This window comes from Bactrocera neohumeralis, chromosome 2 (assembly GCF_024586455.1).
Source record: "Bactrocera neohumeralis isolate Rockhampton chromosome 2, APGP_CSIRO_Bneo_wtdbg2-racon-allhic-juicebox.fasta_v2, whole genome shotgun sequence".
In the NCBI taxonomy this organism is placed as follows: domain Eukaryota; kingdom Metazoa; phylum Arthropoda; class Insecta; order Diptera; family Tephritidae; genus Bactrocera; species Bactrocera neohumeralis.
The window spans coordinates 12,785,006-12,798,607 of NC_065919.1; the positions used below are offsets into that span (position 1 = coordinate 12,785,006).

Consider the following 13,602-nt stretch of genomic DNA (forward strand, 5'->3'; position numbering starts at 1 on the left):
GTTATCGTCATCGCCGCTGTTGTCGATGGCTCTGTTTCATTGCACACCATACTGTGTGTTTTTGTTTTCAGCTTTTCCCTCCGCTAAAGTGGCTGCTGGCTGAACGGCCGCATCGTTCGGAATCGCTGTTGTCGCAGCAGTCAGAAAACAACAGTAGCGCTGAGTCCAACCAAGCAACCAACTAGACAGCTAAACATTCCCTGGTGTATCGTATATTCTTTGGTGTTCTATACTCGAACTGGTGTCAGGCCATTCTTGTTTGGTTAGTTAGTTCCTTGTATCTCTGTTGAATTTCTATGTGCCAAGTCACCGTCACTCGCCGGTTTCTCGTCGATCGCATTATCTATGCGCCACGCCGGTTGCTTCCCATTCATTTCTTTGTTTTGCCTGCCTGTCACTTCGATTCTGTTTGTTCATTTAATGTTTCTTTCCGAGCACTCAACCCACAAATCCACGGTGTTTGTGCTTTCAAAGTCTCGACATCGATGTCGCCCTATCTTTTGCATTTCTTCATATAGTAAGTAATGCAAAACATTCTAAAGCCACTACCCCATGCTATTGTCGGACCGTCCGCCGTTCGTCGCTGTCAAGTTGCTTTGAAGCCGCACACCACTTAGCCCAACCAAGATTTATATAGAGTTTTATGTACATAGGTATGTATATACAGTATATGCTTACCATACCTACCACCGCTTTACCTCCGCATTTTTATTATGCTTCCACTTTTGTAACGCTTCGTGTCGTGCCCTGCCGTGCCACGACACAACCAACAGCCATAAGCCATGGGCCATGAGCCAGCGCTCAACGTTTAGTCAGCATAAAGGTATATTACGAGTTTGAGTTTCGTCTTTTGAGCTCCACATGCTCACTCTATGCCGTGAGCTCTGTGCTATGTGTGCGCTTCTGTTTCTTATCTACACGCCTTTGTCATCGTCAACAACGACTGCGCCGACTACGACGACGGCCATTCGATTCAGCATTGTTGTTTTCGTCGTCGTTCGTTCCCTCTACGCCGTAAGTAAAAAGTACGTACATTTATAATGCTCGCCCGCCTCGAACCGTCAGGCAACCGTCACCATCACCATCACTTCCACCACCGACACAACAACCAACAATCGAATCTTGAGTTTGTTCGGTTTTACTGTTTTATGTATGTATGTGTGTATGTGTATATGGCATTAATGTTTTCGTCCGCCTCGTTGCAGTCTCCTTTGCAATTTGACTCTTGCCTTGCCGTCGTAAAACATCATTTGGTTTATTTCATTTAATTTCATTTCTCAGATACCACTCGCACTCGTCGCAGTACGTTGTTACGTTGCTTTTGCAAACAACAACATGCAGTAGGGGATTGTCGAGGGTACAGAAGGTGGGCAGATAATACATTTCGTACATTTGTTAGATTTTACGTTCGCTGCGCTTATTCTTCTTTACGGCAACATTCGTTGAAAAATATTCGTTTGCCAGCGCTATTTCTCGTAATTCATTTGAGTTGTCAGCCGTTTGAATGCTCTTACGTTCCTTTATTTTGTTCGTTCGTTTGCTGGTCACATTCGTTGCCAGAGGCGGACTGGAGTTCTTAATTTTTCCTACACTCATACCCTCGTATTTTTTTTTAATCTGCCGCATTGTTCGTTCAATTTTTATTAGCGCTGTGTTCTGCTGCTGGCTTAATTTTTCCCTGACTGTTTGAAAATTTTCTAATCGACTTGTCATTTATAGTTTTTTATGGTTGGCTTGTGGGAACGGCGACGTTGAGTATTTTGGCGCACTGGTATGGTCGTGTGATAAGTGGCCATGGCAGTGGCCGGTTGTCTGTTTTGGATTGCTTGAGATATGGATGTGGGCAATAAAATTCGCAAGAGGGAGTGTCATGTACATAATCTTACTAAAGTATGTTTCATTTGGTGGTGTCTGTTTTATATTTGCATTTTTTTTGGTTTTTTTTTTTATTGAATTCTCCAACAAGTGGTTGCAGCTTGGCGAAAGGTCTGTCGATAAAATTTATAGTTATCTCACATGATGGATGAGTTTGCTTGCTGTGGCGAGTGATTAGGAAATTAGTAGCGTGCAACTGTTAAGTCAAATGCGTCAAGCTTCTGATTAATTCTGATTGATACAAAAACTGTTGTATACATACATATGTACATATCTTAAAAAACATTGAGTTATTCTCTAATTGCTGATTGAAGAAAGTAACTCAATTGACGAAATAATTTCTCTCACCATTTTTTTTAATATTTTGACCAATCAACTTTGGTTTCTTTGCGTACTTTAACATTTAATTCTATGGATGCATACTTACTTATATACTCTATGAGAATACACTTAGCACACAAAACGTAAGCATTTATGTATATGCATAACTAAATTCCAATTCCATTGAGTTTAGAACCAAAGAACCAACGACAACATGCTGGTTGGAAAAGAATTTTTAAATGTTGAGACATTTCGATGCGATTGACTTTTGACAGACGCATTTAAATGGTAGTAATGTTTCCATATACATAGATATTTTTATAAAAATTTAAAAAATATGGGGTAAATATTTTGGTAATAATATGGTTAAAAAAATGTGTGATGTACCGTAGTTTAACGTTATATTTTAATTCTATGGCAAGTAACATTTCATGAGATCTCCTTCATGTTGTTTCAGCTGGCAACACTCGATATTTCAATCCGCAAAACCCCAGTCGCTGCAAATTGTGAGCCGATACTCAATTAGCAGCGCTCCAGCTCCGTTCTATACCCGCTCAGACTTCATATATTTATACATCGGTTAGCTATATGTTTTTGCTCTTCGTATCACCCGTTCGTTTACCCGTCGTACGCTCCAACGCTCACTTGCTTGCATATACAATTTATTCCAACCGTTGCGATACTCAAATATTTTTTAGTGTCAGTAGTGGTAGCAGACAAAATCAACGACATTCATGTCGCTATATTCGCTCAATTTATCAAAACATATATAGTACGTGTATATATAACGTTCTGAACGGTCGGTTTAGGTCGAAGTACTATTTAATAGTAATCGGGTTTTATACCATTATAATTTTCAACACAATTTATTATAAATAATAATTGTTATTTGTCATGTATCGTGGTTAGTGCTAGTTTTTAATTGTCTTTAATCGTATTTTTTGCAAATGCTCACTTCATAGCTTTCCTGTCCGATGTCACGATTCGCTTTATATTTTCCGCGCTTATTTCGGATCACTGCTGATGTGTTGTTTCGCACAGTGTCGCAAAAGTGAAAATATCATAAATTAATAAAAAAAAAAACATCGTACTGATAAAATGTATAAATAATAGAAATGTAAATACATACATACTTCAGCAGTCACGGTAACTTTATGAAGTGCGAACAAAATTTGAGTGCTTTAATATTTGTTCAGAAGCATGGGGTGCCAATAATCAAAAAGAAAAGTTTCCAAAACATTGTTTTTTAAATATCTAGTTTAAAAATATTAACCTCTAAATATTATTTTCGTAAGATTGTTAGCCTTATCATATATTTTCATAGTAGTTTGGTCGTCAACAATTTAACACAAATTTATCATGAATATGATAATTTTTTTGTACTGTTGTTTTGTTCGTTTGTTCGAGACATTCATTCGTCATTGATTTGACTACTGATTATTTTGTTGGATTTTAGCCGCGGTTGTTTGATAATAACTGCAGTGTTCGACAGCCTTTGTGGATGTTACTCAATTCTATCGCTCACTGAGTGAGTGTGTTTTCGTTTTTTTTTTTCTTTATATTGCGAGTATTTGCGCTCTGACCGCCAAACCACCGAAATTGCATAAAAATGCTGAAACAATAGCCGTAGCACAAGAAAATGTAATAATTTCTCAAATTAGAGTGGCAATCAACAGAGGTTTGAAAGCAACAGGCGTGTTGCATTGCAACATTTTGCCGTTTACCTTTCGCCAACTCCAATCAACGTTGGCACGGATGTTGTTTTTATGAAAATTATCGCTGCGTTGTAGTATGCGTGCTCGTATATTTAAGTCGCCGCTTGCCTAACGATATCTTCGACGACGGTGAGCTTACAACGGAAAACAAAGAAAATCGAGTCAGTTTGAGCCCAGTTAGCATATCAACAGTCGGCATTCTTTTTACTTACACTGTTAAATTGTCGCCAGCACGTGTGTGTTTCGTTTTCTATATACATACATAGTCGTTACTCATTCGATACTCGCATTTCATTCGTTAGTAAGTGGACCACATACTCAGCCGGCACAGCTTATTTCCCTATATACATACATGCAGTTTTTGTCAATTTCACCAAAATCACTGTATTTATTATTTATTTTGAGTAACTACTACACTACGTATTTATATAATACCTTTTGAATAGACTTCGTAAATTTTTAAGTATTCTCTAATGTAACTGTAACTGTTATTTGACAAATAACTTCTTCATCGCAAAACATCATTTTTTATGTCGGGCAATTCAAACTGTTCACCCGTCCAACTGCTCACTGATTTTACATATTTTTTATTGTCGATATATTTCCTGTAACGTCATCAGCGTCTTTTGCCGTTTATTCATGTTGTTGCTCTGCATTCCTTGTTATGATTTATGACTCGACGAAAGTAACAACCACCATACTAAGTGACATATCAGCCAGAACTGTCGAAGTCATGGTCACATCGAGATGGAAAAACCAAACAATCAAATAGTTTGATTGACTTAGCGCACCTCTCAGATACCTCAGACACATTGCCATTGCATGAATGACATACATACATGTATATGTTTATATGTATGTATGTACATAATATTTTCACTACCACTGATGCTTACTTTTGCAAATATTACATCTATGCTTTTCTAGTCTTTGTAATTAATTGCCTTGTAATAATTGACTCCGACGTGCTTTCAAATACTTTTATGATGTCCGTTTTTCTCTCATCCGAGGCTGGTTATACCTATTCACCGTTTTTACAGTTTGCTTACACATTACTTTGACCATTTTGGTTCGAATATGTATTTGGAGATACTTACGAGTATATGGTGCTTATTTGGCATACGTAAATACTTGTAAATCTAATTATAATGCAAAAACGTCAGGAAAAAAATACAGCTTGTGCCGGCCGGCATTTTTATCTGAATGTTACGCGATTTAATGTTTCTTTTTTTAGGTATTTTTGAATAAATGAATTTGTGTTTCTGTGTTCTTTATATCTGTTCCAAACGCAAATTATATCTGATTGATTTTGATTATAAATTGCTCTCTCACTGCTTGAACTTGAAGAGAAGCTAACAATTGTTGATTTTACGAAATCACTTGTATTGCTTTTACGATGTTTGTAGTTGTTAGAGTTCGTATGCATATCAGTTTAATTAGTGAAAAAGTGGGTTGTAAGAAATACAAAGAAAACCAATTGAATTTTATATGTTTATACATATGCATACGGAAACATATGTATGTACTTGCAAATATCTTTATTTACTATTTTTTATTATTTTTATTGTTGTTTTGTTTGTGTACTGTCGGCTTCTATTGACTTTCGGCCGTTATATAAACCGTTCTTACTAATATAATTCCATAATCTTCTCAAAATTGTAAATTTAGCAACTAGATAATTGCGCCAAAAGCCTCTAAGCAACTGACTCGTTTTCGGTTTTTTTGTGCCTGAGTTTATAGTTTGAACAATCAATTTTTATTTAATTGAAACATAAGTTTGTGATTATCGGTGTACACATGTATGTGCATATGACCAACCTATGTTACTCATTAATAAAACCCTCTTCGCTATTATGTCGGTGCATAATATTGACGTTGTAACCACTTGTTTCTATAATTTTCACTTTGTAGGAAAATAGTTTCTATGAAAATGAATTTTTTTAATCCAAAATTTTATATGAAATGACAGCAATGAAATACGGCTTTCGGGCAAAAAATCAATTCGAGAAAAAAACTATTATTCTGAATAAGAATTGTTGACAAAAACAAAACTCAATAAAAAATACATAGAAAAAGAATAAACCTACGATACAACACAATACATATATATAAAAAAAAAAAATAGAATAAAACGCGTGGAGAAACATGAATAAAATTCTGCCTTGGGAACATTTCGAAAGTTTGTACAAAGTATGGTATCCGTTTCATGTTGCAAATCTTTGTTACTCACCTTTAAAATATACACAAACTACTTCACCAATAATATTTTATTAATGTTTATTCTTTCACAGGAATTGATCGGCCAGAATAGCAACGATAGTTCTAGTGGCGGCGGGCACAGCGGCATGGGTTCGGGGCCGCCGGGAACACCCAATTCACAGCAAGTAATGCGTCCCACACCTTCACCAACAGGCTCTTCAGGTTCGCGTTCCATGTCACCAGCAGTGGGTAAGTGTAAAACGGAAGACATAGAACATTCTTAAATACATATGTATATGCATATGTATGTACATGTATGATCAACGTTACTAATGAAAACTTTTCTCTTATTATTGTGTAGCACAAAATCATCCAATTTCACGACCTTCTAGTAATCAATCGAGTAGTGGTCCGATGCAACAGCCTGGCGCTTCTGGACCTCCACCACCCCCGCCCCATATGCAAGCGGCGCAAGGTGGCGGTGGTCCACAGCAACAACAACAGCAGCAGCAAATGCCTGCACAATCGCAATCTCAGCAACAGCCTATAGGTGGACCTGGTGGTGTGCACAGCTCACCATCTGGTGTTGGTGGCTCGCAACAACAAGTTGGTGGTCTACCGCCAGGTGGTCCTGGCGCTCCTACAGGTCCGCAACAACAACAACTTCCGCCAAATCAAAGCTTGAACAGTATGTCAACACCACCTCCGCAAGGGGCGGGTGGTGGTGCGGGCGGTTACCCACCACCGCCACATATGCATGGTGTCTATAAAATGGGTGGTCCAGGGCAGAGTCCGGGACCAGGACCGCAAGGTTTACCGACTGGCTACCCACCTCCACAACAGTCCCAACAATATTCTCAAGGTAAGCAAGAAAAAAGTTTTTGGAATATATATTTTTTATTATAGATTTGATTTGGATTTTGAAAACTTATTAATATTGTTTATCGTCTCTCCAACCACTTTAACGATAGGATCTTACCCGCCTCGTCCGCAATACACACCCAGCGGTTACGCGCCCTCTCAACCGCCTTCAAATCAACCAACCTCCGCCAATAGTATGCCTCCCGGTGGCGGTCCTCAATATCCCGGTCGGCCAATGCCAAATCATACTGGTTCCGGTGGTCCACATGCGCAGTATCCACCCTATCAGAATTGGGTGCCACCATCACCACAAGGTGGTCCCGGAGGTGGCGGCTCACCAGGCGGTGCCGGTGCTGCGGGCATGGGCAATCATGTACAAGGCAAAGGAACACCTCCACCCGGCGGTCCACCACAGCCACCCGGAGGCGGCTCACCGCGCCCGCTCAACTATTTGAAACAGCATTTACAACATAAGGGCGGCTATGGCAGCGGTCCAGCGCCGCAGCAAGGCTATGGTAATGGTCCAGGCATGCATCCGGGTATGCCAATGGGACCACCTCACCACATGGGACCGCCACACGGACCTACAAACATGGGCCCACCAACAAGTACCCCGCCACAATCGATGGGTGGGGTTGGCCCTATTGGCAGTATGGTGGGTGTGAGCGGAAATGTTGGTAGCGGAGTAGTGTTGTCCGGTGACGGCGAACACATTTCACAGGATAACGGCATTAGTTCGTCGGGCTCATCCACAGCATCGGGACCACATCCGGTCACTTCAGTGGTGACAACTGGACCAGATGGCACACCCATAGACGAAGTTAGCCAACAAAGTACGCTATCAAATGCATCAGCAGGTGAGCGAAGTCACAGGAAAAAGTGCATGAATTCAATTGCTTTAAAATAACTATTTCAAATAATTGTTAATGAAATTATTATTGTAACTTACAGCTTCTGGTGAAGATCCACAATGCACAACACCAAAATCTCGTAAAAACGATCCATATAGCCAAAGCCATTTAGCGCCACCAAGCACATCGCCGGTTGGTCATCCCGGACATCCAGTTGGGCCCAGTGAAGAATATGAAATGAATTCACCCCCAAATTGGACGCGACCACCAGTAAGTCCTGTAAGTTGCTGCCTACTTTAAGAATCAAACAATTTCTAATGGTATTTATTATTAAATATTTACAGCAAGTTTTCAATAGCCATGGACCGCCACAAGAGACTTTTCGTACATCGTCTACGAAAAAATCCGATAGCCTGTGCAAACTATACGAAATGGATGATAATCCGGAGAGACGAAGTTGGCTTGATAAACTGCGTGCGTTCATGGAAGAGCGACGTACACCCATCACCGCCTGTCCAACAATATCGAAACAACCGCTCGATTTATATAGGTTATATATTTATGTAAAAGAACGTGGAGGATTCGTCGAGGTATGCAAGGTGCCGTAGTAATTCCTTTTACTAACTTCTTTTTAGATTCACTACCATTACTGCCTTCTAGTAGTACTACCAAATAGCAAAACTACCCACCACCACTAGTACCACTATTACTGTTTTGTACAACAACCCACAAAATTAGCATCTGTTAAATACTCGAAAACTAATACTAAAAACGAAAATTATGCATTGTGACAAATAATCACCAACATTTAGCTCTTTGCGAACTATTAGCAATAATCATCATATCCCAGCAATCATTGCCAACAACATCAACAACCCCCCTTTGCATTAGTCAAGTGTGTTGTGATTGTAATACTTAAAAAAAACACATTTCATCCTATGGACAGGCTTATTAGACTAAAAAATGTCAGCCCATACATTCCAGCATTTAGAATATCACATATAACCTCAAATTTAAATAATAATGAACCGAGTCCTGGGCTTAAGGTGTACATATTATCTTTCTCTTTTTAAATCCTTTTAAATAAGCATGATTTTAAGCCTAAACTAAAAAAAAAACTTGTTCCAAATTTTGGTTTTTGCTTAACTGCCTAGAGAGTGCATGCAAACTGTCTAGTTTTCTTTTCTTTTTGCTAAATTATATGTTGATGTTTGTAAGTAAATGTTTTGCACAATTTTTGATGCACATACTTCTTCACTTGCTTCTTTTATTTAAAATTTCATAATGAATCTTCATCCAGTTAGTATTTAAAACGTTCGGTTATATGATCGAAAAACAATAACATTTTATCAATTTTACGTTTCAACTTTTCATATTGCTTTGTTATAATTTTTTTTCTAGAACCTCAGTGCTTTTCAGTATAGTGTCATAACACGTAAAAAATGTCCATTATGCATCTCTCAAATCACATTTAACTTACATAATTATATGCCATCCACAAATCCCTTTTCCTTCCTACTTAGTGTTGTAAAAAACTGATTAGTGTTGATTGATTTCATTTCCCACGGTATGTAAGTAGCAGTGATATTATTTTTTGCGTTCCATTAAAATCTCTAAATCTCCACGTAGTTTTTTCCATATATTTTTATAGTTTCTACTCTTTTGTATTTTCCAATATACCTTTTTTCGAACTATCTTACTAAAAACATATATTTTAAGTTATAATGATTATAGAACATATATTTTAAAAAGAGAAGCAGCTGTTTGTGTCAATGATCTATCATTGTTTGCTTGCAATTCTTTTTTTAAACCAATTTTGAATTTACATTTGTTATATTACATATTTTATATAGGTTATGTTTTCAATTATACTAACTATATATTTCTCCTTTGTTCTATAAATAAAAACTTCAACTTGTTATGTTACATTTCGGCAAATACTGAAACAAACAACACAAAAGGTTACGAAAAGTAAAACATGGAAAGATATCGCCGGTTTATTGGGCATAGGTGCCAGCAGTAGTGCTGCTTACACCCTACGCAAACACTATACAAAGAATTTGTTGACCTTCGAGTGTCACTTCGATCGGGGCGACATAGACCCATTGCCCATCATTCAGCAGGTGGAAGCCGGCACAAAAAAGAAATCGACCAAAGCCGCTTCTGTACCATCGCCAGGTAAGAGAGTGAACATTTTAGACCATTTATGTAAACTGAAGAGCTGGATATAATTATTTAAAGCAAACTATTTTAGTATGTATGTATAATTTATTAGATATATTTAACTCAAAAGTATTGGGTAGTCGAAAAAGTATTTTCGTATTTCTAATTAAATTTTAACTTATTTTTTTTTTTAAATTTAAAATAATAAATAAATAAACAAATATGTATTGCCATTTTTCCGTTAGAGACATTATTCCATTAGTGTAAATCTTTCATCTTCGTTATTTTCACTAATTTTTGAACAGCTGTAATTTTTTTTTCAACTTTTTTGGTTAAATGAAGCTTAAAATCTCACCTTTCCCACACTATATGGTGTGACACAATGTCGTTGGTAGCACTGGAGATATATGACTGCAACGATATCTATTGACAAAATACGAACAGACTTTTTCGACTACCCAATATATATATTCCTTATTAATTTCACTCTAACGAATATTTTATATAGAAATATAAGAAATTTAGAATAGAAATAGTTATCAATTGCATTAGTTTTACCGTTGTGCATTGTTTTAATTATAAATTTATCAATATTTTTCTTCTAAAAAAACCACAAATGAAAAAATTGGCGGTGCAATTGCGCTTGAAAATACAAATGCATCAACAATGTCAGCAGGTTCCTCAAATTCTCAAGATTCATTCCCTGCACCGGGCGCAGCCGCTAATGCATCGATTGATGGTTATCCAGGTTATCCGAGTGGTTATCCCGGCACAGCAGGGCCACAGCCAGACTATGGTGCGGGTGGTGGTCAAATGCAACGACCACCCTCACAAAGCAACGCACAAACCCCACATGCAGGTAAATACAAACAATCTAATTTTTCGTGAATATTTAAGACCGTCAGTACCGTGCAAATACGCAATAATTTTTTGCACCACAACTTTTATACAAGTATCAGTTATAACTACCTCGTCATAACCAATAACAAAAAAAAATTGTAACTAACATTTCATTTTCCAACAACAAGTATGTACAATCAACACGGGTCAAACTTAAATCGATTTCAATTAGCTATTTAAGGCAACAAGCACAAGCAATCTTTAAGTTCATGTAAAGCGTTTATAATTTATTTATTTTATATATTTTGTGGTAAAACTAAACAAAAGTTGACCGATTTTTTCTTTAATTTTTTATTCTTATTTTGCTAATCTCTAAAAACTTTCCTACTCATCACCAATCATCAAAATCATCATCACATCACCAAACCCACCATCACAATGAACAACATCTTTTTTTCTTTGAATACCATCCACATAAACACCTGCAACAACGAAAAAACAATAACCAAACCAAAATCATTGAATCATCACAACAATTCATCTCCATCACGCATCCATAGGTAATACTCAAACAGCAGCAGTTGGTGATAATATTAGTGTGAGCAATCCTTTTGACGATCCGGTTGTGGGTGGCGGTGGTAGTGGCAATAGTAGCGTCAGCAATGCGCCACCGCCGCCCCGTGCCTCCCCTTATCAACAGGGCGTTGGCAATGCTTACACGCCGGTGTCTAGAACGCCAGGTATTAATTTTTTCAATTATTTTTTTATTTTCTTGTGTAGTTTTCTAAAATTAGTTGCTTTTTGTTTTGCATTGTCCTTCTGTTGGAAAACAATTTTGATTATACAAAAATTTCGTACAATTTGAATATACACTCTCTACGAATTACTTTCATAATTTTGTATATAACTTTTTTTTGTGTTTTTCCTTCAACTTCATATCATTGTTGGTCTCTTCAAAAAATATTATTTTATTTTCTTCTCCTTGTTATATATCGCTGTTCTAATATTAACTTTTCATTATAATTGATACATGCATACCTATTGGCTTTTAAAAATTTTCAGAGACGATATACACGTATATATGTATGTATATAACAGCTAGCACAAAACGTTAGATTACTTTATTATACTCGTAAGAAATACCCCAAACGAAAGAGAGAAAAACAGATTTCAAAAATTAAGTTGTTAAAAAGATTTTTCCATAAATAGTTTCAATATTGCATGTGTCTCCCCCCTCAAAAAAAAAAACATAAATAAACAAAAAAAGGAAGAAAATACATTAACATCGGTATCAACGAAGCTATAATATATTCCATACAAGGCGTTTTGATCAGTTTTCATGGCAGCAATTTGGAATGGTGATTCGATATCGGCGGTTCCGAAAAATGAACAGAAAAGGAGTTCTGCAAAATTTCAAATCGATATCTGAAAATTTATTGGACTAGTTGGTATGTTCAGACAGACAGGCGGACATGGCTAAATCGACTCAGCTCTTCGCGCTGATTTATTATTGTTATTACACCTTATAGGTTCTCCGACATTTCTTTCTGTGACTAACTTAATATATCATGTTCAGGGTATAAATATATATATATATATACTATATACGTGTTTAATATCGTTATTATATCAAATCGACAATTCCCATCATTCTTTTAAAATTAAATTAAAACAAACTCTCGTGAATATTCCAATAAAACTAAATAACATACTGCAACATTTAAATCGGACTAATAATTTATCAATTAGATTAATGAAACTAGAGTAAACAAATCATATGCATTTATAAGTGTTCCTTACATGGATTATATATCATTCTATGTTTTCATATATTCTTTAATTGCACTTACATTTTCTCTTAAGCCATGACTTATATTATATTATTAAATACATATATTTGAAAATTTGTACTACGTCCAAATATCTCCATTGTATACCGCTTATTTACTTTTATTAAAAATAATTTCCATATGTTCCTTCTTATTCGCAGGTTCCCCATATCCGGGTCAACCAGGTGCTTACGGTCAATATGGTTCAAGTGATCAATACAATGCCACTGGTCCACCGGGCCAGTTTGGTCAGAGCCAAGGACCACAATTTCCACCACAAAATCGAAACATGTACCCTCCTTATGGACCAGAGGGGGAAGCGTGAGTGCTATTTTCTCTACTTCTCCATACATTGATACCTAATAGCCCATATCTTGTTAACTACATAACAGATCAGTTATTACAAAAGTATTGTTTTCTAACACATTATCCAGAATAACTGGCTAACTAATTATTAGAATTTAATTGATTGTTCCGCATTATATGTATTGATTTCATTTCCCCCTTTCTACCTTTTAGTCCTCCACCTGGTGCAAATCAATATGGCCCTTATGGTAATCGTTCGTATAGTCAACCGCCACCGGGTAGCTCTCAAACACCTACACCGCCTGGTTCGGCGGTAGGTGGAACTGCTGGTCCACCGACTGGTGGTCCGCAAGCGCCAGGCGGCGGTTATCCGCCAGTTGCTCCAACTCAACAGGATTATTATAGGCCGCCCGATCAGGTGAGTTACGAAGTTTTGCTTGATATCAAAACGTATGTTATTGATTTTACATTTACTTTATTTTCACATTAGACGCCGCAACCACGTCGACATCCGGATTTTGTGAAAGATTCTCAACCCTATCCAGGTTATAACACCAGACCTCAATTATATGGTAAGTTCACTATTCTACTGATCTGTCAATACCCTTATTGTAAATCATAACTGATTATATTTTTATATTA

General features: G+C 37.0%; 1 protein-coding gene and 1 long non-coding RNA gene across 10 annotated transcripts in view; one reads left to right on the forward strand and one right to left on the reverse strand.

Moving 5' to 3' along the window:
* The window catches only part of LOC126762974 (trithorax group protein osa), a 97,621-nt gene that overhangs the window by 76,998 nt on the left and 7,021 nt on the right, over positions 1-13,602 (forward strand). For 2 of the 8 annotated variants that reach the window (XM_050480087.1, XM_050480097.1), the window contains exons 5-15: positions 6,203-6,359; positions 6,472-6,972; positions 7,082-7,828; positions 7,923-8,101; positions 8,167-8,421; positions 9,784-10,000; positions 10,659-10,844; positions 11,386-11,565; positions 12,816-12,975; positions 13,174-13,378; positions 13,451-13,532. In XM_050480087.1, the coding sequence (XP_050336044.1) occupies positions 6,203-6,359; positions 6,472-6,972; positions 7,082-7,828; positions 7,923-8,101; positions 8,167-8,421; positions 9,784-10,000; positions 10,659-10,844; positions 11,386-11,565; positions 12,816-12,975; positions 13,174-13,378; positions 13,451-13,532 (2,869 nt within the window). Of the gene's footprint in view, positions 1-5,912; positions 6,102-6,202; positions 6,360-6,471; positions 6,973-7,081; positions 7,829-7,922; positions 8,102-8,166; positions 8,422-9,783; positions 10,001-10,658; positions 10,845-11,385; positions 11,566-12,815; positions 12,976-13,173; positions 13,379-13,450; positions 13,533-13,602 lie in introns of those variants that run through there. The other 6 variants (XM_050480149.1, XM_050480107.1, XM_050480113.1 and 3 more) reach the window with 6 other exon arrangements.
* LOC126763119 (uncharacterized) lies at positions 2,545-4,719 on the reverse strand. 2 transcript variants are annotated; one of them, XR_007667563.1, is made up of 5 exons: positions 4,347-4,719; positions 3,921-4,251; positions 3,470-3,808; positions 3,326-3,375; positions 2,545-3,213 (listed from the first exon to the last, which is right to left on the reverse strand). It is a non-coding gene; the product is annotated as an uncharacterized LOC126763119 (long non-coding RNA). The 2 variants fall into 2 exon arrangements; XR_007667562.1 differs by having other exon boundaries at positions 3,326-3,808.